The 27,997-nt window shown below is 45.0% G+C and overlaps 3 protein-coding genes across 3 annotated transcripts; 2 read left to right on the forward strand and 1 right to left on the reverse strand.

The window, feature by feature from the left end:
* Positions 1-13,679: 13,679 nt before the first annotated feature.
* LOC135317996 (beta-keratin-related protein-like) lies at positions 13,680-15,410 on the reverse strand. The gene is made up of 2 exons (XM_064474749.1): positions 15,169-15,410; positions 13,680-14,628 (listed from the first exon to the last, which is right to left on the reverse strand). The coding sequence occupies exons 1-2, from the start codon at positions 15,241-15,243 to the stop codon at positions 14,287-14,289; spliced, it is 417 nt and encodes a 138-aa protein (XP_064330819.1). The 5' UTR covers positions 15,244-15,410; the 3' UTR covers positions 13,680-14,286.
* A 1,689-nt stretch (positions 15,411-17,099) lies between these two features.
* LOC135318065 (scale keratin-like) lies at positions 17,100-17,826 on the forward strand. Its single transcript, XM_064474891.1, has one exon. It carries the CDS (start codon positions 17,118-17,120, stop codon positions 17,436-17,438), a length of 321 nt encoding a protein of 106 aa, XP_064330961.1. The 5' UTR covers positions 17,100-17,117; the 3' UTR covers positions 17,439-17,826.
* Positions 17,827-22,915: 5,089 nt separating this feature from the next.
* LOC104042065 (feather keratin 4-like) lies at positions 22,916-23,272 on the forward strand. Its single transcript, XM_009501442.1, has one exon. The coding sequence runs from the start codon at positions 22,916-22,918 to the stop codon at positions 23,270-23,272; it is 357 nt and encodes a 118-aa protein (XP_009499737.1).
* Positions 23,273-27,997: the final 4,725 nt, after the last annotated feature.

Raw genomic sequence — 27,997 nt, forward strand, 5'->3', positions numbered from 1 at the left:
AGCAGAGCACCCAGCTGCCCTCTAAACTCCTCTGTTGCTCACATGGTTTGTTCATCCCAGGAGCAGGAAGGGACTGGCGGGTGACAGCCTTCACTGCAAGGAGCCGTGCACCAATTGCAAGGGATCGGGTGTTACTCTGATCGCCTCCCTGTGTTTCAGATTCCCCCACTTTCCAGAGCGATGCCTGACTGCGGAGACCCACGCATGCCGCGCAGCAGCCCACGTGAGGTGACCTGCCCTCAGCCAACACCTGCAATGAGCTGGGTGTGACATCTTGCAATGACCCCAGAGCTGCCATTACCCACCACCCATTGTCCTGACTTTCCCGGGACTGATTCGCAGCTCTTTCCCGCAGGAAAGTGTCGTGGGCAGCCGTGGACCGCTCAGCATTGGCCACCCATTTGGTTCTGGGGCCGTCTTTGTTACAGGGTCTATGGAAATGCTGTTGCCTTAAGGGGCTCCATTCTGTTTGGAGGCCTAAATGGTTATGGGGGTGCATGTAATTACACCAGGTCTTACAATTCTGGATACTCATACCGGGAAGGGGAAATTGTAGCCCATACTCTTACCTCTGGTACAGCACCTACAGCTGAGGAAGCCGTGGGCCATGCTAAATACTTGACAGGAGTTCACTGCACAGAGCAACCAGGGTGTGGAAAACATGGCAGAAAATCATGGATGGGAAACTGAGCCTGAGCTGAGCTGAGAGCTCACCGCTCTGACCGGAGCCGGCAGGAGCAGTGAGCTCTCAGCAGTGCCCAGAAAAATAGGTAGAGCTGGGCAAACTGCATAACTACACAAACACATGCAGGCCAACAAAAAAAATAATTTTAGTCACAGTCCAGAATAGAAAAAGAATTTTATAAAGAAGAAAAAAAATCCACCTGGAAAAAAATTCCTTTTAAAATCTCAACTTCTAAAATTTAAAGCAGAGAGTAAACTTGATTTTTCTAAGAGAGCTGTCAAAGTTAAACAGTTCAGAATCTTTTTAACCACTTGTCCTTTTCAAAACTCTGTCTCCCCATTTAGATTACTTTAGCTGAAAATTTTAATTGCTCTAAAACTCCATCTTGGAGCAAATTTGCTATTTATTAGGAAAATATAACCAACTCAACCTATAAGCATATTTTCCTTTTTACACTTTAGGCTTTTGGCATCTCCTGTTTATACTTTTCCACCTTTGCATTTATTGCACTGTTCCTGGGGGTAGGCTGGATGTTCAGGTACAAAACCGGACCTGTGCGCTGCAAATATCGAGGTGTCCTCAACACCCTTGAGGTTAAACAACATTCAGTTTAATGTCTCATAGGAATTTGTATGTTGTTTTGTGGCCTTCCACAGTGCTACAGGACAAAAGTAATGGAAACCGCATTTGCCTTAGTATGTCTACTTTAAAATGAATATATTGTAAAGGGGTAAAAATAGGACATAGAAAATAAATTATACAGCTGTATTGTGGAAAGCAGGAATTCTCATACCAAATGCAGGACTTAATATCACAAACTTTGTGATATAAAGGGTCCTGAAGTGCCTGTCTTTATTCCCTGTGTTACTGCAACTGTTAGCTCTGCTTCTCATGCCTATTAAAAGCCATATTGCATAGCACTGACCTGGTGTTCATTCTACCTACCTCTGTTTCAATGAAAAGTCTTCTCTTCCTTCTGAGCTCCGTATTTCTCTTCCAGATGATACAGTAAGTTTCTAGTAGTCACCAAAAGGCAGTTTTCCTCCAGTCACAAGTACTCGGTTACTTTGGAAATAAGAATCTTGGCCCTTCGGTTTTAGCAAAAACAGAATGGCAGAGAATAGCCAAAGAAAATAATGCTAAACCCATACCCACGGCACACCACTGCTCCTGCGCTGTTGGGTCCAGCCCCATGCAGAAGCTGAAGCCAGGGCTTTCCCAGGATAGAAATGGAAATCTAGTCCTGGTACTGGCCTTTGCAATTAGCAGAAGACTCGAAGCAGCAAATATGCTTTTAAGATGTAGTGATCATACTGAGGGCAACTCCTTTCTCTTTGCAAGCTAATGGGAGGATAAAGATAACCTCTGATCCAGGCAGTCTAGCACCATTGTTTAATCCCACCCCTTTCACCACAAATCCTTACAAAAGATTTCAGGGATGTCCACATTTTGTGGATAAGTGAACAACACACCCACAACCACCACGACACCTCATCCTTTGCTGTTGATTAACACCCAGAGGAGCCTGGGTCTCAAGCGAGGCATCATTTTAACATCATTGTGCAATAGTTTTAAGCTGAGGAGAAAAGGGAACCAGAAGGTGAAGGTTGTGATGCAATATAAACTTTAATTGAAACAGGACAAGGATTTCATAGCAGCAAAACATGGCAATCTAGAGAGTACAGGATACATTTGCAGGGTTTACTGGGGGATGGATGCTGTTGTCTTCTTCAGGGGCTGCAGTCTGCAAGATGATCTTCTGTCTTTGTTGCATTTGCAGGATTTCAGAGTGAAGTTTGGTTTTCACCTGTTTGGTTTTTTTTTGTTTTGTTTTGTATTTTAAGTCCCAGATTATGTCAAACAGGGTAGGTCCCAGAATCAAACTGGAGCTTTGAGAAACTTTTCCACTATACACCAAAAGCCATGAAACACCAGTCCATATGAGAGGCTAGAATAAACAGGATCTAATTTACACTGATGCTTAGTCTTCCATAAACCACTTGAATTTAAATTAAGGCTTTTCCTATATTTCTCAAATAAATGACCCATCAAACACAGAGTTGGGATCTTGTTGGCAGATACCTAATCCAACAGGAAGGGAAATAGTGTCTAGGCTTGTTTCTCAGGGTGCCTGAGTGTGCCCAGCTCTTGAGGACCCCTGCTGCAGCCAGTATGCTGCCTCTCTGAAAGCCACGTCCCTCTGCTCACTCAAGGGCTGGGACTTTGATCCGGTCCCTGCTGGGTCCGGCTCCCCAGGGACTCCCTGTAGGGCTTAGCAGGGCCCGCAGCTCCCACTACGGTAAGTCGTGTACCTGCGGGAATAGCAGGGGTAGGAATACCTGCCCCCCAGGGAGGTGCCAGACCCGAAGGAGCTCCCATATCCAAAGGAGCTGCCTATCTCCACTGGGATGGAGGTGCCCACGTAGCTCTCCTGAGGGCAGGAGCTGAGGATGGGCCCTGGGAAGGTGATGGCCACGGGTGGGGGGTACACCACGGCACGGGAGTCCCCGCAGGAGGTGACGCAGGGCTCGTTCCAGGCATTCACGTATGGCGGGGGGCAGATCTCATCACAGCGTGAGTAGCAGGCCTGCCTGTAGGAAGTCATCTTCCTGGCTGGAAGTAAGCCTGAAACACACAGAGTGGTTAGAGCACGGGTCAAGTGTGACAGGGCAGGTGCATTTGCAAAGGGGAGCCCTCATTTATTCAAACCATAAAATATTCAGAAAATTACTCTTCTATAGGTAAGTATAAAGTGTCCTTGCAATTCATATGCAGAAATAAATAAGACTAGATAACCTGTTAGAAGTCAGCAAAGCCTCATTAAGGACAGGTGAGGATTAACCTAGCAAAAATGTATTTGAAACTGTTCCTAAAACTATTTGTCTTCATTTGCAAAGCACTCCCAGGCATAGATAAATCATTAAGCATTCTTCCTCTGTAACATGCTAGCAGCTCTTGAAGCCCCACGCTTTCCATATCAAACCTCCAAAACCACCAAGCTGAAAGAAGAGTCTTTTTCTTATGAAAGTAACATTCTTCCAATAATAGACAAAGACATATTAAGTTCTCAGACAAAAATAAATTAAAACTCTTATTAAAGTGGCTTTTAAACCCATAGAACAGATTTAACTGAAGTCAGACTTACTCAGTTCACCACCAAGGAGAAGCCAAGAAGAATGGTTTGAAAAAGCTCGGTGCCCCAACCACTTTTATATGGTTCCTCAGACCAGCCCCAGGGTCTGAGCCATGCTTTGGGCATGCGGTCCTTCCTAGTTACAAAACAAACTTTCCTGCACTTGTCACGTCAAGGGGTGGAGGAATCTTTGCACATTGTTTGCTGTTAAGCAATTATTTGAGTGCTATCACATCCATATTGCAGCCTATGGAAATCTTTCATCTCAAAATAGGGTCAGTATTCACCCTTAGTTTCTTTCTACTCATTGCAGAAATTAACTTCCTGCTTCCACTTGTCCAAGCTTCAAAGCACATAACTCAGATCCGTAGAACAGAGGATTGCTGATGTGACAAAATAGATTTTTTTTTTTAAAATAACATATTGATATTGTCGTGTTTGGTGTAAACGTTTTCAAACCTTTTATGTGCAAAGGGAGAAGAAACCTAGAGACCTTTATACCACCTTGGCAAGGTACCTTTCTGCTCCCTTTTTACCCCGACTCTTTTTCCTCAATAGGAGGGGGAAAACAATCTATAGACCAGAGGCCTCAGGCTCTTCAGTTATGGTGATCACCCTGTTCACAGCCACAGAGAAGCAACTCTGTGATATAAGGGCCTTTCTGATGTTAATAGTGAGCTTCTACAGCCCATTGCGAAGGGGTGGTGGAGAGGGGGGAAATGGGACTTACATGCTGCAGAAGTCTTCTTATTCCACTTCATTCCTGGTAAATATTATTATATATTGCCCTAGTTAAAAATAATATGAAAAAGGGCAAGGAAACCCTTGCTTAGAAATGCTAGGAAGGAATTAGCCTCATGCACAAGTTACTCCAAAACATGCCGCTTTTCACAACATACTAACACATTTTATGGTGGAAATTTGGGGCTGTCCTGTGCAGGGGCAGGAGTTGGACATGACGATCCTTGTTGGGTCCCTTCCAGCTCAGGGCATTCTATGGCTCTATGAACTCCTTTGTTCTGAAACATCACGTTGGGCCCTTTCAGAGAGCGGATCCTGGTCTAGATATGTACAGGAGTTTGTAATAAAATTACAGCTGGAAAAATCGTACCCAGTTCCTCACCTGATGTAACAGACTGCAAACCAGCGAGGGGTCAAACACTGGGGGCCTCCTGCACCTACGTTTAAATTTGATGATCTTAAAGTATTTACACGTCAAAAATATTGCTTACAGCATTTAGTGTTTGGACAGCTGAATTAGATTACATATGATTATTCCCTCTTGACAGCAAAACTCATTTGAAGAACCATGTCCCTGCCCTACTTTGAGCTGTAATCTGCACTCCTGTGGATTTATCAGGAGGGATGGAAATGCTGTTTTCTTTGCTCTTTATTATAAACAGAGAGATTACCCTGGTCCTGCTCCTGAACCTAGTAGGGAAACTTCCACATGGAAAACAGAAAATAACACCAAGTGTAGACCCAGTGCAAGGTAAAGATGTCCTGGTTAAGGCACAGTGGCCTGGAGCACATTTCCAGTACCACCTTTGCCAAGAATTTGGGGAGAGGTTTTTAGACACCCTCATTGTCCTGCATGCATTGGGCTGAGAAAAACCTGCCGCCTGTGCTTGCTGCAGGAGGCTCTCTCCAGTGGGGATGGCAATCCTTCCTTTCACCATACCTAAAACTAGTTGGTTTCATTTATTGGTTCCTGACAGCAGTGACTGTCTGAGCTCTCTATTTTCATGGTATCTAGGCGCCAACCTCATTTACATAAGTTAAGAGATAATAGAATTATAATTATGAATAATAACACTAACAAGTACAAGACATGCCCGAGATCTCCTCCCAGAGGCTTAGTTAATTGCCAAGAAATGTTTGGTAAATTATTTGGCCTCTGTCTTAATCACCTCTTCCAGAAATCATCAGTTGTAATTTCCCATTTCATGTGGGCGTTACACAGGCTTACACAAAGCAGTATTCTACCTGCCGGGGAAAGCGTTTAATATAGCACAAAACTGCAAAAGGAAAAGGTTAACTTGGAGGCAGAAGAAATCAGTTGAGAATTTGGCTGTGCTGTGCACCCAAAGTATGCCGTGATCTAGAAGATCAGTTTAAAGGAAATTAGTTTAATGGGTAAAACCCCAACCCCCCAGGATCTGTCAGGCCTGGGATGCAGCAGGGGGGAGTCCTCACACTGGACTCTCCAAGTCTTGCAACAATTCTCCTTGGTCCTGTGAAATACCTCTGGAATTAAATCTTTAAAAAGCCAGATGGATGATAGATAGTCAAGGCTGCCAATGCAGCGTTAATGGTCATCTGAGTTAGGGCACATTCTCAAAGGGATGATGAAGAACAAGGGGTGGTGAAGGATGCCTACAATCTGGACATCTATGACCTTTTTCTGTGTTTACAAGGCGGATGGTACCTTATCCATGACACTTGAAGGTCTGAGGATCCTGCAGGGCCAAGTCGCAGTTCCTGTTGCCAGAGTGAGCACAGTGGAGTGACAGAGCAGTGGGCATGGGAAGTAATAAACCTGTATTTTCTGGTTTCTAGCACATGCCTTGTGGGATCAGCATCTTTAGGAAGGTAGGTCTACACCAGGCAGAGGTGTCCTAGGCTAGGAGTAACCAGTGTCCCTTCTAAAAGGAAGGGGCAAGGGGATCCTGGAAAGCATGGGCAAACTTCAGGATTCGGAGTGCAGCAAAAGGATCTCTATTCACTCCTTGCCACAAGCAGCTCACAGAGGCATTTTCCCCTGAACGGAGAGATAAATGCACCCTGAGACAGCAAGCCTGATGAGGATTACTGACTTCTTCCTCTCCTGAAATGACAGTCAAAATCTCTGATGGTCTGACTTGTGCAGTCTTGAAAACATTAAGTTTTCCACATGCTGAGGTGCTTGAAGTCCTGTCATAGCTGGGCTTAACTAACCACATTGTAGACAGGTTTATCAGCCAAGACAAAAACCGCAAGCTACAGCCTTGTTTTGAGTGGTCAGCGCACGATATGGCCTTGGAGACCCAAGACAGCAATGCCGAGCATAACGCCCTGCGCGGATCGTGGATACAGTGGTAGAATTCCAGCATCTTCTCAAAAAAGTTTGTCAGACCTATTCTTCCCTCCACGTCCTACCCCATGGGTGATGTTTGCCCACTTCCTAAAAGCCCTGGACCACACAGGTTCAAACACACCCAGGGTGCTATCCTGGGGCATACATGTCATTGTGATGGGTAGCAAAACAGGCAAGTGGGATGCGCGTCTGCCTTTTGGACACCAGCCATGGAGCGAATCCCACTGGGAAGCACTGTGAGCCCGCTCTCGCTGGGACCTCGCTCTGCACAAAGCCGGCTGCCGGGCGAGTGCAGGTGTGGCTTCCCCTGGCCAGAGACTACACAGTTAGGAATGCAGTTCTTGCTTTAAAAGACAGCATTTTCACAACACACCTTCGGTCTAGGTGGTTGTTACAGGAAAGACAATTGAGACATCATGGCAAAGTGTTTGTCTTCGCATCAGTTTCTGATTCAGAGGAAGAGCCGGGAAGGAAAATACAGGTGTGCCTATTCCTGCCATTGTTACAGTTAGAATTTGGGTGGGTTTTACATTCAGCAGCAGGTCCTGTCCTCCCAGGCCAGAAGAAAGGCAGAAAAGCTGTCTCCATCCAGAATAAATAAAATAATCATGGAAATTAAAAATAAAAAATCCAACAGTGGGTCATACAATTTTACAGAAGCATCACAAAGGGCAAGGAGAAGCTACTGACACAGCCAAGCATCGCATGCACTGGGCCTCGCTCAGAGGAGATGGCCTGTCGCCATTAAGTCCACAAGGATCACTTAAGAGAGCAATAAGTTCTTTCAGGAGGAAGCCAGAAGTAAGGTAGAGCAAAGCAGACCACTCAAAATCCCAGCAGTCTGCACTGCCATCACCTTCGTGCCTTGTGCTGATTCCATCTTTGTTTTGTTCTTTACTGTTTATTTTCCTATGCTGCATTTCCTTCAAATACTTTGATGAAATCAGTGAAAGAAATAAACTGGGATTAAGAAAAATAACCAGAGAACATGGGGGAATAGTGCAGGGATATCTGCTTTTCTCCTGCCAGTCCACAAAACCACAGCTTGGTAGAGGGCAGGGACAGGACTGTGGCCACCAGCTCCCTGCTTAGATTTACTCAGTGCAGCTTAACCACTCCGGCACTTTGAAGAGGTAAATAATATTTTCTGCTGTGTCATCCGTGGCACAGTTCTATGAAACCTCGGAAGAAATAGCTCTTAGATGCACATCGTTACACAGTTTTCCTCGTGCATCTCTCAGTGTCAGCTAGAGACCTGCAAGCAGAGCTGTTACACGTCTATGACATGGGTCTCTAATGTCTCTGACAGTTTTGTTTTTCCCCAGAGAGACCCTAAATAGTTACAAACCCCCTATGCCCACCTCACACCCCTAAATTACCTCCGATTCTTCTGACCAGGGTAGGGATTTTAAGGAAAAAATAAAACAACTCTGGTGATGTTACACCTCAAAATGGCCATCTAGAAACCCTTCATTCTCTACACTTGCAGAAAATTCAGGGGTGGTGTGAGTGTCAGTCAGCTGGTAAAGCTTGCTGAGGGTACTCACAACCTTGTACCAAAGCTGAACATATAAAACTAAGGTCGCCTACAGCAAAATGCTTTCAGATTTAGGAATTATGAAACTATTTAAAGATTATGCATAAAAATTAACCCATGTGAAAATAAGAGCAATGGGGCATCCTGAGCAATCTTCTGCTGTCATATAAGTCCCTGCCTAATAATTTATAAGCATGTTTTCACAGACTGCTTCAAGTTGAAAAGGCTGAAAAGGCTTCCCTGGAGATGGACTCATGTCAAACTCCTACAAGAATCATGGTTTTAGCAGAATATACGATTAACAATTAAAGCTGCTCTTCTATCTGCATTTCAGTACTTGGGAAACTATTGAGTAAATTTAATCTTAGCCAAGTTAACAGGGATCATATAACAAGAGGATTGTCCAGAAAAAGATTTGACAATTGAGCACTGTTTTCCACTTAAAGTCCTTGTGTATATGAAACAACTTTGCTCATGAGGACCTGCTGTTTTCCCCAACTGATTTTGTTGCATATTCAGCTCATTTTGATGATGCAAAATATTTTCTGACTTATCCTAATTACTGCAGTGTTCCCTGCTTCCTCATGTTGTTACACATCTCCTGGTTTGCTTCCTTTCAAAAATTCAGTGACCAGGTCCTTCCTGGTATCAGTCCACTCCCTTTGCTGGTTTTGGGTGGGAATGACTGAAGCTCCTTTTTTGTGGTTGTTTGACTTTTACATGCTTCTCCATCTTAAATAGTATTAGGCTCCTGGCTTCATGATCCGTGATGCCACAATAACACCCAATGGAATTTATTGCTGTAATTCCTTACTTGCTGAGGGTCCGTGAGCTGAATCCTTTGCACCCCCCAGATGACTGGCCACCGTCAATCTGACTGATGACTGTGTTACTCAAGGAGTTGAGCCCCAGTGGCCATCAGGTCACTGCTACTTAACACTTTGCCCTGGAGAATCCTATTAGAAGGCAGTGATAATGAACAAAATCAGATGGAGCTTCCCCTCTCCATATGTGTCTCCTGGACTGTATGGGCAACAGGAAGAGTTGAGGGATAAAGGATTCGTTGGTTTCTCAGCATCACTGAGATCCTTCTTGAAGACATCTTCTAGAGTGATCATTGATTTTTCTCATGCAACTCGAGACATCTTGAACGAATTCCGATTCCTTCTTGAAAAATGCTCTGTGCCACTGGCTTCTGAAAACAAGGCTGCCTGTGTCCAAGAACACAGATACTGATCAGTTCTGAAAACACTGAGTCTTGAAGTGAAAACATGCATGGGAGAGACAGCTAGATGCAAAGTTACTGTGTTGGAGTATTTTAGGAAAACATTGCTGGAATCATTACAGAGAGCATAATATAAACTGAGACCAGCTAAAATCAGTGGGGTGACATTCAGCTGGCGCAGATGAGGGTCTGGCACTTAAGTTTGGAATGAAGTTTGTCCCAGAGTACACGTAGATCTAACTGTAAAGCAAAGATGAGAAAAAAAATGAAGGAGGGGAGTAAAGAGCAGCTCTTAGAGACTGAGCAAAACCTCTCTTCAGACCGTAAATCTCCCTTTGCTTTGGCTGTTGAAGGGAAAAAATCCATACAAGCAGCGCATGTGGGTCTGGAGTGCGGTTTAAAGTCACCAGCATTTCTACGATGCATTAACTAAATATTCATTCTCTGCCTCACAGTGAATTACACAGATCTGCTGGCTTGTTGGTGCCGGCAGATCAGACCCTGACTGGGCAGCTGAAGTGGGGATGTGAAGCAGGCAAAATAAGTAGACTTGCACCCTGGAGCTTCAGGGTTAGTATTTACAGTCTGTCCCCCATCTCTGAGTGGATTTTAAAGAGATAAAATATAATACAGTTGTCAACCAGATGGTTTTAACTTAACTGAACTACCGCTCATTACTACAGAAGGGTGAAGCCTCGGGATTGTTTCGGAGAGGCTGAAATCTAATGAATCTGAACATGAGCAAAGAGTTGAGAGAGGCATGACATAGTAAGGTGTAAAGGAAAGCGGGGAATTGCCTAATAACTACAAACAGTGAGCAAAATAATTACATGCTGTGAGGCATTATGTGTAATCACTTCTGGTTTGAATCTAATCAAACACCACGTGCAAGGGATGCCTCAGATCCTCCAGAGCATCAGAGGAACAGTATAAAAAGCACACACTGCTCGGATCTCTCCCAACAGCTTATCCTGACCTCTCCTCTGGGACTCGAGTAAGTTTTTAATTCTTTGCGCCTTTTTCATATGCTCTTTTAAAAATAACTCTAACTGAATCCCACATAGATGTATGTCATAGCACTAACAGGGCTAGTGTCTCTGTTAAAGCAACTTCACTGATCCCACAGAGAGCTGGGGGCTGGGAATACTGCAGTCCTTGCTTCAAGGATTCACATCTTTTAGCTCCTAAAGCTAGTACAGAAATGAGCTGCAGCCTGATCTTGGCTTTAGTAGGTGTAACAGGTGGTCCTATAAGTCCTGTCCTGTGGTTTAATTACTGAGAAAGGGGTCTGGGTGAGACAACCATTGGTCTAATGGAGTACAGAAGGGTTTGTGCTCCTTCACCAGGGAAGGCAAGCGAAGCAAGCACTGCTACGATGTAGCCCTTTGGGATTTGTTCTGACACATTATGTATAGACATGTCAAAAGTTTTTGATATGCACATGAAAGTTAGGAAGAGTTGAGAGTCTGGCAATGCTGGAAGATAAATGTAACTTAAGCAGTGTAACTAAAAGGTGGAAGAGAGAGCCAGAAATGATGAAGCCACATCTCCTCTGCTCAGGAAGCTACTCAAGTGGGTAGCTTCCTCATCAAATATGCTTGAGTGCCTGAACATAAATATCTGACCTACCATTGAATTGCTTTACACATAATCTCCTGCCTTTCTGTGTTTCAGATCCACTTCCACCACAGAACAATGTCCTCCTACAGACAGCTGTGCAGCTACCAGTGCTCCACACCCTGCCAAGTGGCCTGCCCACAGCCCATCGCCAGTGCCTGGAACGAGCCCTGTGTCACATCATGCAGTGACTCCAGGGCAGTGGTCTACCCACCCCCTGTTGTCATCACTTTTCCTGGGCCAATTCTCAGCTCCTGCCCTCAGGAAAGCATAGTGGGATCCTCAGCACCAGCTGCCATTGGGAGCTCACTTGGCTATGGGGGATCATATGGCTACAGAGGCTCTTTTGCTTATGGGCAATTACAGGAAAGCAAGTTCTCATACCCTTATTATTCTCAGGGATTTAGCTGCTATCGCTCTAGGTGCGAGCCCTGCCAAACCCAGCAGGAGTATACTTGCACCAAGACTAGTCAGGATACTGAATGCAAGATCCAAACTCAAGAGTAAAATGGGTTTTTAGGATGCTGACATAAAAAGGCTGATTCTTGCTAATACTTCACATTGTATTTGTGCTTGTACCTTCTTAGGTACGTCTCCTTTCTTGGCTATACATGTGTTCTTCTATTCTTCCCATGGTCCAAATTTTCAGATGCATTACTACTCCTATGTTCAACCTAACATTGTTATACAAGAAGCATAACGGAACAGTTTATTTACTGTTATTTCTCCCACTTGACTCTGCCTGATGGGAATCAAGAGTTATGTCAACGGATGAGAACTGGAGCCCATCACCAAACTCAGTGCCCTGAAAGAAGAACACTGTGCTTGAAATGAATCTTCCTGAAACAAGAAACCTCATTTGTAAAACCCTCAAATTCCTCATTTTCTGTATGATCTTGTTTTGCTTTTGTAAACTTTCCTTCTCTATGACCCATTAAAAAAATCAGGCTGCATCATAACTTCAGCATTCTGGTTTTTCTTTGAGTCTCTTTTTATGAAATAACACAACTGAGGAAGTATCCTGTGCCAAGTGGTGGCACTTCCACCATAGTTTAGCCCTGTAGCCAGGAGGGAATGAGGACCTTAACTGATCAAAGCCATCACATTAGTCCACTGCTCAGCAATGAGTTTTCCCATGTTATATGCCTGCTTTAGACCTCACACTGCACCAGTTCATACTGTTAGAAAATTACTGGAGACAGAAGACAATACAGGGAATGGAAGGTAGGCTTACCGTTGTCTTCATGCCTAGATACCTGCATGCAGGAAGCATGACAAGAGAGCATAGGACACTTACTGGAAAGTAGCAGCTAGCCAAGCTCACCTGCCACAGCACAGGCAACACTCAGCAGTCCATAGAATGAGATAGTTGGCTATATCTTCATTGCATAGTCAATCCTCCCTGTTTATTTCTACTGAAATCACCACGTGATAGTCCAGGTCTGGAATTCCACTGAAGTGCTGAGAAGAAAGGCTATGTGCTCTGCAGTACTCTGCTAAATAGGGTGAATAACAACGAGCAACAGCTGAGGGGCTGCTTGGCTCATTGTTCTATTTACCTCAAAGCGATTTTTTATTGCTTCCAGCTGGTCCCTGAACACTGCTGGACCACTGCTCCCTATTTATTGAGACTGTTCTGTATCTATTTTTCTTCACTGCTGTCTTCTCTGGTCATCTGAGTAGCTCTTTGAAATGTGACTCTGCTGACCTTTAGTGCTCCAATTTCTGCTTCTTTTTTCTTAGGATGCTGCCAGGAGACTCCTTTACTTTGCAGAGTAATAAGAAGTTAAACTAGCAAAAGATATCTGCTTTTGGGCATTTATGATCCCAGCTGAGGCAATTTTATGGTCTCAGAAAGGTAGATATGAAAGTACAAAGTAGGGGACTGGATCCAAGTTTCCTGTATCTTAGACTGGGGTTTCATTATCAGCTAATATTCTGTCTCTAAGTGTCTCTGGGAAGTTTCCTCTGCTGCCGTGCACCATCTAATATTATCTCTTTACTTCTTTATGTTACATAGAAGCATAACATAATCTAGTTAACTTTTTATTGACAGTATATGGAATTACAGTAGTTCTAGTAAAAAACCATGGAAAGGAAGGAAAGTAGGGATGAGCTATTAAAATATTTTTGGAGTGGCTATTTAGTACTTCATGCTGGCCTTGAAAATTTTATGTAAGGGTTGGGCAGTTCTCTCACACCTGGATCCTTGTAAAGATTAAATCAGGCACACAGGCAAGCTCTACATGTTGTAAGCAGAGTTTCCTGATGAATGAATCCATAGGCATTAAATAAACACTGTCTGTAAGAGCATAACGCTCATCTACAGATGCCTAAGATAAGAGGATGGTTTGATTCACTTGGTTTGCAGAGGTTGCATTACCCCAAAACAGAGAAGAAAACAGATGAATGTTATTTGGATGCAATTATAAGTGTTTATTAGGAACAAAAAGCGTACATTTTAGCAAAGTAAAGGAAAAATACAAGATGGACTTCAGTGTTTTCAGAAAGGGCCAACTTAATAGCCTGCATCAAACTGGTTTATTTTCAGCACATTATTCTTCTTTCTTGGTTCTTGTTTCAAATGGACTGGACAAATCACACAAGGTGACATCTATGGATCTTTCCTATTAGACATATGGGTATCAAAATAAAAGATTGCCAAAGAAAAGAATGCATGGTCCCAAACAATTAAAAGCATACTTGGACCAGTTTTCAGTGATACAAGGGCTTTAGTGCTGTAACAGTGAAAACAGACTTTGCATAATCAGTAATTTAGTTTCTAAGAATGGAAAAGACACATTTGAGAAAACTGACATTAAAGCAAATAGAACATAAGGATAAGCAGAAGGGCAGTTCCCATAGGTGCTGAGCAGCACCCATAGGTCCCAATGGATAAGGTGGGAGTTGCAGGTGCCCAAGGCTTTGGAGATCTTCACAGCTCAGCTGCACATCCAGGTCTTGCCGTCAGTTCCCCCGCTGTTTCTCTTGCCATCCACACCTTCTGACGTGCTTAACACGGCCCGCAGCCCCCATAGCGCTTGCTCCAGAACTGGCTGGAGGAGGACAAGGAGCCCCCGTAGACAAGGGAGCCCTGCAGGCCCCTGGGGCGGCACAGTCCCACGGGGGCCGAGCTGCCCACGTAGCTCTCCTGAGGGCAGGAGCTGAGGATGGGCCCTGGGAAGGTGATGACCACGGGTGGGGGGTACACCACGGCACGGGAGTCCCCGCAGGAGGTGACGCAGGGCTCGCTCCAGGCGTCGGCAAAGGGCTGCGGGCAGGCCACCTCGCAGGGTGGGGAGCAGCGGGAGCTGAGCTGCTGGCTGGAGGACATCCTTCGGGCAGGGAGCTCAACCTGCAATACACCAGAGAGCCTGAGGCAACCCGTGACTCGCGAGCTGCTGTGCAGACCACCCCGCTCTGCCTCGCCAGCGGCAGGGAGGGGGCAGGGAGGGCTCAGGACGTGCCATGTGGAGTTGCTCTACTAAGGCTCAGGTGCTTTTCCTCTCTCTTTCTCTTTCCCCTTCCCTGCCCTCCTTCCTCCCTCCCAGGTAGCTCCTCTGTGCCCTCCCAGCCACTCCACACGCTGAGCACTGCCCAGGCCAGCTAAGAAGCTGTGCCCAAGTGCACCAGTGAGTTCACCCTGAGCTCAAGAGTAGAAGCACCTGGACTGAGCCCCATCTTGGCTGAACCCCTGTTGCAGCAGCTGCGGTGCAACTTGGACAGATCTGCAGCTGCCCTGTTTGCCGGTGAGAATATCAAGGAAAAAGCGTCTTCATACAAAGCTAGGTGCTGACACCATTGTGGTTCAGACTGCCTGTGCAGGAGCTAGTTAAAAATAACACAAACCCACTGTACATAAGGATAAGAAAGGTAATGAAGGGATCAGACTTACCTGGATCAACGAAGAGGAGATGTGAGGAATCTCTGCGATCTGATGAATTCTGAGCCAGAAGCCCTTATATACCATCTCCTGATTGCCTGGAGCGGTTGAGACATCCGTTGTGTTTCAGGTTTATTTTGTTACAAAACACATCAATGCATGTCACTCCCCAGGCTTCTATGACTGTTTTATTCATCTTCGGACAATTACCAGTTTCTTCCAACACCCTCTTGTTTCTTCCTTAAACTTTTCGAAGCAGTTTCACTTCCTGCAGCATTTTGCTGATTTTAACAATGTGACAAATATTTTTGAAAACTACCTTATTTATGCAATTGCTCCGCATAACCAGTATTTTTCAAGCACTCCCCAGTATCACAAGTAGTGCAATGCACTGTAGGCTGATTTTCTTCTCTAAATCAGTGCTGGTATTGAGCTGAAGCACTGTAGTGCTTATACTTGGAATAAAGTTGGGAGATTTACTCCATCTGCCTTGTTCCTCATCCCAACTACACACTGATACAGCACACTAAAGCACAGAGGTGATTTGTTTTGTGAATTCTTGCAGATGTTCCATATTTTCTTTTGCCTCTGAATAGGAAACCACAACTGCACATTCCCTCTCATGTCCCATTCACACCATCACCCCAATTTATGCAGGCTAACACATCCTTCTGGCCATGGCAGTATTAGGACTCTGTGTCTGATGTGACGAAAATCCTTCAAAAACTATTAGAATAGTGAGGGTTTTTTTACTTGGATGTGAATAGACTAGAGCAAGACAATCCCTTAAAGGCACACAGGGGAGCAGGATGTTTTATCGTGTGTTACGGGCCACCTGAGGTTGGGGTCTAGCCCCGTGTGCTTCTTTTTGTCCCCAAGGAGAGACCTTATTGCAAGAGCATACCTGAGGGACCATGGCTGAAAGCAGAGGGAGCTGAACATGAAACTCCTAACCCCTATAGGAGATGGCTGCAATGCCACACCTCGCTTGGGTGTTTGAGTGTCTCAACACTGACCTGCAGCAGGACAGGAAAGGGATTAAAAGTCTTGCATATTCCTTGATATTCCCAGAGAAAATGTAATAATGGTCCCTAAGAAGGTAAAAATATATCTGGAGTTAGAACATTGAAATGAACATAATAGAGTATGAAAACACAAGCTTCAGTATCTGTAAGAAAATAATTAATAGACATACTGCAAACCTGGGGAAGACAGCTGAGTGATTTCTAAGAAGGAGGAACCTGTGAGACACTGAGGAAAGCCTGAGCTGAGTAATACTTGCTAACAGTGAGCAAACTTTTTGCATGAATGAGTTGAGGAGTGACGTGTAATCTGTGTGTTTGGGAATCAATTAAGATCTTATTAACGAGGTGTCATAGACCAGCGGGCAGCCCAAGAAACGGTATAAAAAGGGCTCACAGCATAGATAGCTTCAGACGGCTGCTCTTTACTTCTCCTCTTTGGTGCCTTGAGTAAGTCTGACCCCGCTTAACCTTTCTGACTTAAAGCATTGCACTTGAGTAGGTTTAACTGAATCTTTCAGAAATACTCTGCTTGTCTTGCTTATGCCTCTTTTTCCTTAAAAATGCACCCCTTTTGCAGGCTTTGGTAGATGTAGTGGGTTTTGCTGCAAAACCTGGTGATGGGTGATGTCCAGCTTGTTTGTCACAGGTCGTTTTTCAGGGTGGCCAAGCCTGGGCAGTGCTCAGCGTGCGGAGTGACTGGGAGGGCACAGAGGAGCTACCTGGGAGGGAGGAAGGAGGGCAGGGAAGGGGAAAGAGAAAGAGAGAGGAAAAGCACCTGAGCCTTAGTAGAGCAACTCCACATGGCACGTCCTGAGCCCTCCCTGCCCCCTCCCTGCCGCTGGCGAGGCAGAGCGGGGTGGTCTGCACAGCAGCTCGCGAGTCACGGGTTGCCTCAGGCTCTCTGGTGTATTGCAGGTTGAGCTCCCTGCCCGAAGGATGTCCTCCAGCCAGCAGCTCAGCTCCCGCTGCTCCCCACCCTGCGAGGTGGCCTGCCCGCAGCCCTTTGCCGACGCCTGGAGCGAGCCCTGCGTCACCTCCTGCGGGGACTCCCGTGCCATGGTGTACCCCCCACCCGTGGTCATCACCTTCCCAGGGCCCATCCTCAGCTCCTGCCCTCAGGAGAGCTACGTGGGCAGCTCGGCCCCCGTGGGGCTGTGCCGCCCCAGGGGCCTGCAGGGCTCCCTTGTCTACGGGGGCTCCTTGTCCTCCTCCAGCCAGTTCTGGAGCAAGCGCTATGGGGGCTGCGGGCCGTGTTAAGCACGTCAGAAGGTGTGGATGGCAAGAGAAACAGCGGGGGAACTGACGGCAAGACCTGGATGTGCAGCTGAGCTGTGAAGATCTCCAAAGCCTTGGGCACCTGCAACTCCCACCTTATCCATTGGGACCTATGGGTGCTGCTCAGCACCTATGGGAACTGCCCTTCTGCTTCTCCTTATGCTCTTTTTGCTTGGGATGTTATTGCTGTAAACCTGTGCTTAGTTTCTCTAAATGTGTGTTTTCCATTCTGACAGTGTGGGTGAGAAATTGGGTCATTTTGTGCTTTAGCCTCTCTGTGAATACATGTACTGGTGTTCTGTTTTTATGTTCAACCTAGAAGATTTAACAAAACTTGGATCAGGGAAGTTGCTTTGCTCTCCCATGTGTTAGGCTTGTGTGCTCAACAAAGCCTTCCTGCATGGCTGCGAAGCAGAACTTGGTCGGCAAAATTAGATTTGCCATAGGGAAAAAAGAGCACCTTGTGTGAATCATTCATTGCTTGTTGATGAATTGCTTGTAATCAGGTCTGAGAAACCAGACACATTCCTTCAATATATTTTATTTGTTATTAGTGCAAATGCCATTTCTTGTTCCTAATAAAAATCATGCTGCAGCCTAATATTAGCATCCTCTTTTTGTTCCATTCCAGCCTTTCTTCACACCTCTCTCCCTTACATCCCTGTATTAACTGATGATTACAAATGCACCTATACACATAGGGCCTGGATGTGTTCCAGTAGCTGGAACCAGAATCAACATCTTACATGGTTAATGCCATCATAAAAATGCCTTTGCAATGGGAAGCGTTTGTGTTTCAGGACTCTGTCAAAGAATACATATGCAGAGTGTTGTTGTTAGGGTTAGACTATGCCAGTATTTCACACAGATGTATTTTTATATTCAAATAAATACATCCACTTTACTTTTTTCCTCAATTTATGTCCGTGTTGTCCCTGTGCACAAGGGGCTGGCTGAACCTCACACACTGTGTTTCGAAGAAAACACCAAAATCATGTCTTTGGGATACATGAGAATATAGCCTAGAAATACTTTAATAGCAGGCTGCATTAAGATGGCATCCTGTGCCTGATTAGGCTGTTAGGGTTGTATTCTACTTATATCAGACAAAAGAGTCTGTTGTTACACAGTCATATCATCAGAATTACACAAGCAGTTCTGATTAAGGAACAGTTTTAAAAAAACCAAAGCCTCCAAAGGAACTGCTGGAAACTGGAGAAGCTCTCTGCTCCCAAGGAAGCTGGAGACAGTTTGGTGTCATCTCAGAAAAAAACAACCAACCCTCTCAAAGAGATTTTCATCTTGACAGCAGCACTATCTCAGGAGGTCCCAGATATGCATCAGTAATTCTCACCTGGAAATGGCACACAGTTTTTAAGACAAGTTGAAGGTATGCCAGCTCAGAGACATGAATTCACCTCATCTAGAGGTGTCTGAGATAACTCTGATTTACTTAGCTTGAGTCACGCTCTCAGCTAAGCCACAAGAGCGCAGTGCCGAGTCTTGTGTCATCCCTATAAATATTTATTTTATGCTTCCAGCTAGGTTTCGTGGCCATTCAGCAACTGAGTTTAATGTGTCGACATCAACACCAGTCACGTTTTTTGGCTCGAAGTATAGACAAACCGAGGCATAAATATTATTCTTTAAGAACTTAGAAATACTGTTCCTCAAACAGAAGGTGCTACTCAACCTCTCCTTGTTGGCAGTTACTCCTTTTTCGTTGTATTCTTCTTCTCTCAGGTGCCTCATCCACTCCTGTGCTGTTATTTGACTCCTCCTAGGGTGTAGTAGACATGCCAGTACAAGCTGGGTGTGCTGTGTTAACAGGTGAGACAAATTCCACCCACACTGTATGAGATGCACTCTCAGATGGATGACTCCAAAGCTGGCCACCATGGGCTCGGAAGAATTACACAGAAATACCTAGGCAGCCTGAGCAGGATTTGGATTTCAATTAGAAACTGAAATGAAGGATGTCCCTTCACTATTCTTGGCTGTGATGTTCATCCTTCATCATGGCTAGCTTAGCCAGGAAGAGTTTTTAGTCACACTTGTAAAGATATAATCCAAAATCAGTTTATGGAAACTTTTGCAGATACACTTGAATGTCTTTTCTGATGGTGTTACAATAAAATTCTGTGCTTGGTATAGCTAAAAATATTTTGTGCTGATTTAGTAAATGGGTTTGATGATTGTTCATGTACAATGGGTCCATATGTGCCACAGTAGCACTGTGATTTGTCATGGGAGGAATCTGTGCAGGGGCAGTCCATATGCCAGGCTAACTTTGCCTTCCACAGAGCTATTTGTCTCTGAATGTGTTACTACACCATATTTGCACTGGCAAAAATGGCTGTGAATGGTTTGAGTCAGTAAAGCACACGAAACTTCAGTTATACGGAAAAAAAAAACATTAAGATGGTACCCAGATGCCACTTTGTGATCCCTAAAATTACAAAAGCAAAGCAGGTGGCTCTAACCCCAAACATCATGAGTCCACAGAAGCAGTTTGGGGTGTCAGCAGTATTGGTACTGGTATGTACCTCCCTTTGCCCTGTCAGGAGGGTAGGATGGTTAGAAGAAGGATGCATCTCCAAGAATTATGTGATTCATCTGCAGGTATCTGTAGGTATATGTCATCACTGTCATCACCTGCTTCCAGACAAAGTGAAACCAGGTGTGGTTCAGGCAGGAGGAGCAGACCGGGTGGGTTGTTTCCCCACAATGTCTTCTTCCCTTTGATTCTATTCCTGTTTCTTGTTTATGTGAATCCTGTACCATAAACTATGAGTAGCTTTGAAGGGTGTCTCCACAGGCATTGCTAGGAAACAACAGGGAAGGAAATCCCAAGGCGGCCCCAGAAAAAAGGCTTCCTCAGCCTTCTTGCATGGCACTGCGGTACTGGTAACAGTTACCCAATGCCCATGGACAAACTGGAATAAAATTAACATTTTAGAACAGAAGTCTCAAGGTTACTGAAAACCAGTCATTCAACTTTAAATTTTGTAGTAAGGGGATGGAACTTAGAGGGGAAGAACTCATCTTATTGAGGTTAAAAAAAGTGTTTGTAAATTGTGTCAACTTGGGCACACAAAATGGATGGACACTATTGGAAACAGTTTTATCAGCAAATAACTGAAGAACAGAAGACAGGGTACTGGATCTGAGGAATAAATCTGCTGAAGCAGCCAATCTTCCGCATCAGCTGAAACTACACTTTAAGATTCCAGCCCAAGATTTTCCTAGGGTGATGCATGGCTTCACTCCCTGACCTGTTTCATCCCAAAACATGAATCTTTCATCAGTCAGGAGCCCTGAGGTCTTCAGCAATGATCCCATGGCGTCCCTGACAATGAAAGCTGGACATGAATTTCTCATTGCATGAGGGTCCTGTCCCTCATGCCGGGGCTGGACAACAGCAACTCCCTGCTTATGGGTTAGTTCACCTGTACTTTCAAAGCTTGAAGTGGGATGTGCGCTTTGTGGTTGTTTCTTGGCCAGGAGGATGGGAGCAAACAATCCCCATTTCCAAACTCAGTAGGAAGGTATCTATGGAGTCTAAAGTGCCTCATATCAGAGTCATAGGAATTAATGCGCGTGGGTATGATGGGTTAAATTTCACAATGCCCCCTTACTGGACCATGACTTGGAAAAGTGTGGTAGTATCACAGGTATGTCAGCATATTGTGTTTATGGATAATCTTCTGAGCAATCTTTGCTCCATGAGGCAATCGGAGAAATAGGAAAAAAGCAAAGAAAGAAAAAAAATTGCTCTGCCAGAGTAATGACAAAATGCAACAGTAATCACCATTGCCGATCAAAAGAATTGCATTATCTGGGGCAGTTACAGGTGGAGTGAATTTTTATTTGATAATGCATTAGGACATCATACTTGAAGAATGTTTCATATCCTCCAGGTTGCCTAAGAAAAGCTATAAAAGCGCTCCCACTTCTGAGCTGCTCTAACCATTTCTCCTGACTTGCTCTTTGCTGTGAAGGGGTAAGTGAGCCTGACGCTATTGCTATTACAATGCTGCTGTAACAATGCAGGATTTTAACTGAAACAAAGCTGTGATTCTTAGAAATGTGTGAAATGTTTGAAGGTTTCTTTCAGAAAGGGCTCCTTCCTATGTATGCAGTGGCAGGCTCTAAAAAGGCACCAGTTTTCAGAGCCATTGGAAGTTTGGCTTAAGCAAACTTATTTATAGTGAGGTTTAGTGAATTCCTATTTCCTCCAGCCTGGCCATCCTGCCTTTATGGATCTGCCTTACTTTGTTCACAGTGACTTGTAACGGCCAGTACTAAGAAAAGTTACCTCTGAGTCTCAGACTGAACTGGGAAGGCACCATTAGCAATATTTTGTCCTGTTCTTTGCGATTTTTTCTGAATTAATTGGAAGCCTGTCATGCATTGCATTATGTGCTTGTTGTGGCAGGGCTTTATTTCTTGTCTTTATTCCCAGCCTTTCATCTTATGGGTTTTAGTAAGGCAGGACAGAGATCAAGAGGATCTGCCAATCAATTTTATGAGTGATCAAGTGATCTTATGATTAAAGAAAAGGACTCCGCAAAACTAGGCACAGCTCATAGTTCTGCCACAGTGATCTGTCACCTTAGTCGTCTTAGCAGGACAGCTAGGATCGCATTCATAGGAGTCCTAGTTATACTGGAAACCTCACTGGTACTGCATTCCCACCCAAACATGGGATATTCCAGGGACAAACTCTTTATGAGCTCTTCAGAGATGTGGCTGCTGCTCATGTTATCTGTGTAAAGAACATGCAGGGCAGCCCTGGTGCCAGCTGTAGCATCTGAAAGACTGGGGAATAACACAGCCATTAACAACCAGGCTTGCCTGAATTTTAACTCCCTCTCTTCTGTTACCTCACCAAATGGCTCTGGGCAATGCATTCACTTCTCAGCCTCAATTACCTCTTCCTTAAAGCTGGAACAACAACGACTTGCCTCATACAGTTGTAATGCTTACAGGTGGTGCAGAACCAGCACAGGATGTTACTGTATAAGTGCTATCCAGTGTTTCTGTTCTTTTCTACGGTTATTTGTCAAAGAAATGGTCAAGTGTCACAGTATGTCAGATTCAAAAGGGAACAGCGGAAAGGAGAAATGGTGAAGGGTAGGGGGATAGCTCAAGTTCAAATACAGTTTCTTTGATTGTTAATGATGTTTGTAATGTATAAAATTGGCTGCACAATTAGGAGCCAAAAGAAATGGGGATTGTTCTGGGGGAGAGGAGATGTTCTCATGTTCTGGCATGAGAAGGTGAGAAAAGGGGCATGGCTGCTGAGACAAAACTGAAATCTTCAGTCTCCTTCTGGTCTTCTTGCTATCTTTCATTCTTTCGCTTCCAAGCACAATCTCCATTATATTGGTGCCTGAGCTTTCAGCCTTGTGTTGCCTCGGTGTTGTGTGTTTCAGATTTACCTCCATTCCCAGAAGATGTCTTCCTACAGACAGATGATCAGCTCCCGCTGCCTTGCACCCTGCGAAGTGACCTGCCCGCAGCCGATTGCAAATGCCTGGAACCAACCCTGTGTTACATCCTGTGGTGATTCAAGAGCTGTGATCTACCCGCCTCCCGTGGTCATGACCTTCCCAGGACCCATTCTCAGCTCCTGCCCTCAGGAGAGCTTCGTGGGCAGCTCAGCACCATCCAGCATCGGGACCTTCTTTGGATCCATGAGCTCTGTGGGTCCCAGTGCCTCCTATGGCTCTAGGAGCTTGTACAATTTTGGGAGGTCATATTCTTCCTATGGATTCAGTGGTTATGGTTTTGGGAGCTGCAGACCCTGTTAAATATGCAGCGAATAAGGAGCAAGGAGCAATCACCCAACACAGACGAAGAAGTGCCTGCACAACCCTGTTACTGGAATTGATTTCCTGGAGCATGAACTGTGCAGCTCTGAAAATCCTGCTTACATGTCATTCTCAAGTTAGCAATTTAATTTAGTTTTCTGGCTATTTTTTCTAGTGTCTCCTGCCAACAATGGCCTCAAATTAGTTATGTTGATGATCTGTGGCTGGTTGAAAGTGGGACAAGATTGTGTAAGTCTTCCCATGTGATGAAAATGAGAGTCATGTATGTGGAATGCATAGCCCTGGAGTAATTCTTTGCTTGCAGCTTTTAATGAGACCCTGGCAATATTTTCCCTGTGTTTTTCATTCTCAATGAGATCTTTTACTTCTTACTTTCTTATTAAATTATTGTGCATCAAAATTCTGAGCTTTCTTGTCATTTTTTGTCCACCTTTTTTTTTTTTTTTGTTTATATACCATTCTGGGTGAGCATCAAGCTCTGTAGTGAAATGTGACAGTGATTGCTTTCCTTCCTCACCTAAAGTTGGAAGGTGACCAGGCCCTTTAAGCAGAATTGAGCATGACTGCCTTCTGCACAAAAATAATGTCATGCTGGATAAACATGTTTTGTAACACTTACAACGAAGTATGAAATTTCCTCCAGGACAGGTGTGGCTGCAGTGTGTATTTGCTACATGCTAGCAAAGAAAGTTAAACACATGAGTAACTTTGAAGACCTTCCCTGTGTCTCACTGCTTGCCCAAGGCTCCAATTTAATTACATCCCCATACATGGGTTTTATGATATTTTTCATTGTTTAAACATAGAATGTAACAATCTGTGGGTGGAACCTTCCTTTGAATAACCAGCTGGAATTTTTAACTGAATGGCAAATATTTCCTGAAATTCTGTGAATTCTACGAACTTTGCCATTAATAGCTCTAAATTGATGGTTGGACTTGATGATCCTAGAGGTCTTTTCCAACCTTAACGATTCTATGATTCTATGAAATTCTTGGCAGCCCCAGCTAAAAGAAATAAAAGACTAATTCTTAAGCTGGGCAAGTCCAGACCTTCTCTTTGTTCAATAGCAACACTGTTCCTGGCTGCTCAGTGTGTCCTGTAGAGTTGTTTTTCTCGTGATGCAATCTGCATACAATTAGTACAGCTATTAAGAAGCATTCACCCTGTCCTATGCTTGCAATGCCAGCCAGGACTCTGATGGAGCAGACATGAGACACTGCTCAGAAGTTCTGCTCTTCCCTGTGTGAAGCTGCTCTTCCTAGGAACACCAGCAATGCACTGGCAGACCTCACAATACTTGGGCAGGCTTATTCCAGGCAAACCCCAGTCTCACACTGCAGAAATTTGTTTGGACAGGATCAAGTATGTGGTAATAACTTCAAAGGGTTTGGAGATGTGATTTCACTTGTAAAACTAGATGAAATGAGATGAGGCTACAATAAGGTAGCCAGGCAACACCTCTTTCTTGTTAGGATGTGTCTGAAGGTTTTGTCCTGTTTTCATGCTTCCTCTGTCTCCAACACACTGCATGATTATTCTTGGAGTCAATAGGATGCTGTCAAAAAAACAGTACTTACTTGTGCATGTATGCAGAGCACTAAAGCAACCAGATCAGGTATTTTCAAGACACGTCACAGAATCAGAATCACAGAATCCCAGAATGGCAGGGGCTGGAAGGTGCCTCTGGAGCTCACCCCATCCCACCCCCTGCTGGAGCAGGCACCCCCAGAGCAGGGGCACAGGGCCGCGTCCAGGCGGGGGGTGAATGTCTCCAGGGAAGGGACCCCACAGCCTCTCTGGGCAGCCTGTGCCCCTGCTCTGGCACCCGCACAGGGAAGGGGTTTGTCCTCATGTTCAGGGGGAACTTCCCGTGTTCCAGCTTGTGCCCGTGGCCCCTTGGCCTGGCGTTGGGCACCACTGAAAAGAGCCCGGCCCCATCCCCCTGACACCCACCCTTCAGGTATTTATAAGCACTGATGAGATCCCCCCTCAGCCTTCTCTTCTCCAGGCTGAACAAGCCCAGGTCTCCCAGCCTTTCCTCACAAGGGAGATGCTCCAGCCCCTGACCATCTCTGTAGATCTCCGCTGGCCTCTCCCCAGCAGTTCCCTGCCCTTCCTGAACTGGGGGGCCCAGAACTGGACGCAGCCCCCCAGATGTGGCCTCACTAGGGCAGAGCAGAGGGGGAGGAGAACCTCCCTCGCCCTGCTGGCCACACTCCTTTCCATGCACCCCAGGGCACCGCTGGCCTCCTTGGCCCCAAGGGCCCGGTGCTGGCTCAGGGTCACCTCGCTGCCCCCCAGCACCCCCAGGGCCTCTCAGCAGAGCCGCTCTCCAGCAGGTCCCCCCCAGCCTGTGCTGGTGCAGGGGGTTGTTCCTCCCCAGGGGCAGGACCTTGTGCTTGCTCATCACTATGGTGTTGACCTCCTTAGTAATCCTCTTTTCAAGATTTTTGTTTTCATCCCACAGAGTACAGTAGAATTACATCGATGCTCTTCTCAGCCCATCTTGCCACACGTCTGCACTGGACCTGCAATAGCAGCCAATTTCTCCTGCTGCAGTGAAAGGGTGCAGTCAGACATCCTTCAGCGTGGATGTTGTCAGCATACCTGGGTGAACCTGCTCTGCCTACGTACTTGTACTACAGAAAAGGCACACCTGGGAGCCAGAGGTTAGAACCCGGACTATAAATAGATCATTGTAGTATATATTAATTGATTGATGGACTCTACTGACTTTGAATGGTGCTTGAAGACACAGCACTCCACTACACCGTTATTTGGTAAAGTGATCTGCAGAGATTGTCCCTTGGAGAGCAGGAACTGCAAAATTTGCATTGCTGATTCTCACCTGCCAGCCTGAAATTGCATGTAATGACCAGAGCAAACACCAAAGGACATTTTTTTAACTGCCTTCCACTGTTCTGTACTGCTCCTGGCCATCAGCAATCTGCCACTTCCCAAATGCAGAGCAGGCTGAACTTGGATTACACCTTCATGCAGGCGCAATCACAGATGAACACAGCAGAAGATAAATTTCACTGGCAGATCCAACACATCTCAGGTCACACCACATGCTGATACGAGATGGGAGGAACAGCTACTGTTTATCATGATAATCTGGAAGCAGTGCTGAGATCTTGACACTTTGCTGGCCACCGCAACATGGGAAACACGTCTGACTGCAAGGCCTCCTGCAGTTCTTGGTCAGCCGTGGGAAGCCCAGGCTGTTGACAGCACCAGCAACTCAGACTCCTGTTCCTCCTGTCAGCGAAGCAAGTAATTACCAAGAAAAGGAAGCAACAATAAATGAAATCGCACTGTCTCATCTTGAACTACAGAGGTCACTACAATCTCCTCTCTGGTCTAAATGTGCTCTGAGCATGTTTTTATATCCTAGTACAAGGAAACACTATTGGAAAATGACATGCAATCAGAAGTTGATTCATAAAGATGTAAACACAGCCTGAAGTATATGTCCTCCCACGCACTAAATTACAGTTCGAGACAGATATCTGTGGGAGTTAAGGCTTTCATGTTTGATTTAAATAGGTGGATTCACTAAATATTTAGTCACTACTAGAGCCTAATGTTTTTATGTGGTTCAGACTCACACCACTGGTAAATAGCCCGCAGGCACAATGGCTCAACATAACAGAACTAGAAATATGCCCTGCTGAATGCCAGCTGCCTTCCAGGGTTTGATTCTGGAGGAATTAGCAAAGTGACTACTTGCAGTCTACCTTTATCAGTTTTGCAATTGGAGGATCTGAACCTGAATGTTTCAGATGTTTTAAATAAAATGCTCTATCAGAGAAACCTGAAGAAAGAAATGTCTTTTTAGCTCATTCTCCCCTTTTACTTAGAAAATAAATTATAATAAGCCAAGTCTTGTATCCTGGTCACTGGTTTTTGGAAGTGTTCAAGGTCAGGTTGCACGGGGCTTTGAGTGAAAGGTGTCCCTGCCTGTGGCAGCGGGGTTGGACTGGGTGATCTTTAAAAGTTCTTTCTAACCCCAACCATTCCATGATTCCATGGTTCTATGATCTATTAAATTTCCTATATCCTGTACACTACTGGCCATGCCATGCACAGTCTTTCAGATTATCTGAAAGATAAAAGGCAGCAGAAGTCCATGAAAACATGTTGCTTTGACTGATTATCTCATTTTCAGTGTTCTGTCTGAAAAAAAAAGGATTTTTTTTTTTAAACAGAGTACTGACCTAGATTACAGGCAGTTTTGAATATTAACATGGAAGTTAGCATAACTGAAATTGTCCCTGTCCCAATATATGCCAGTGTTCCTGACACCAGAGCAAAGAGACAAAGGAGACACCAGGACACCAGAGCAAAGGACTATTCCACGGTGTGCTCCTCAACTGCTGCTATTTTCCTCTTTTCCTAAGGGAGGTGAGAGTGGCAGTGAAAAGCAAGCCTGAAGCTAGCCAGTGGAACAGAAAACAGGAAACAGACTGTATGCCAATTCTTAGATGGGGATATTGGAGAGAGGAATTCAGTTCTGGGCTTTGCCAAGCAATTCCTTCATCACCTGGGGAAAATATTTATTCATGTTTTTATCTGAATGGAAAACACAGCCTTTAATCTCTGTATAAAAGATACCTATCTGCAAAAAAGGGAAAAGAACAAAGACGCTCATGCTTTGCTTGTCTTGTGCTCTCTGAAAGCACTCGAGGGCAGGCCTTG

This window comes from Phalacrocorax carbo, chromosome 28, assembly GCF_963921805.1.
Source record: "Phalacrocorax carbo chromosome 28, bPhaCar2.1, whole genome shotgun sequence".
Taxonomy (NCBI): Eukaryota; Metazoa; Chordata; class Aves; order Suliformes; family Phalacrocoracidae; genus Phalacrocorax; species Phalacrocorax carbo.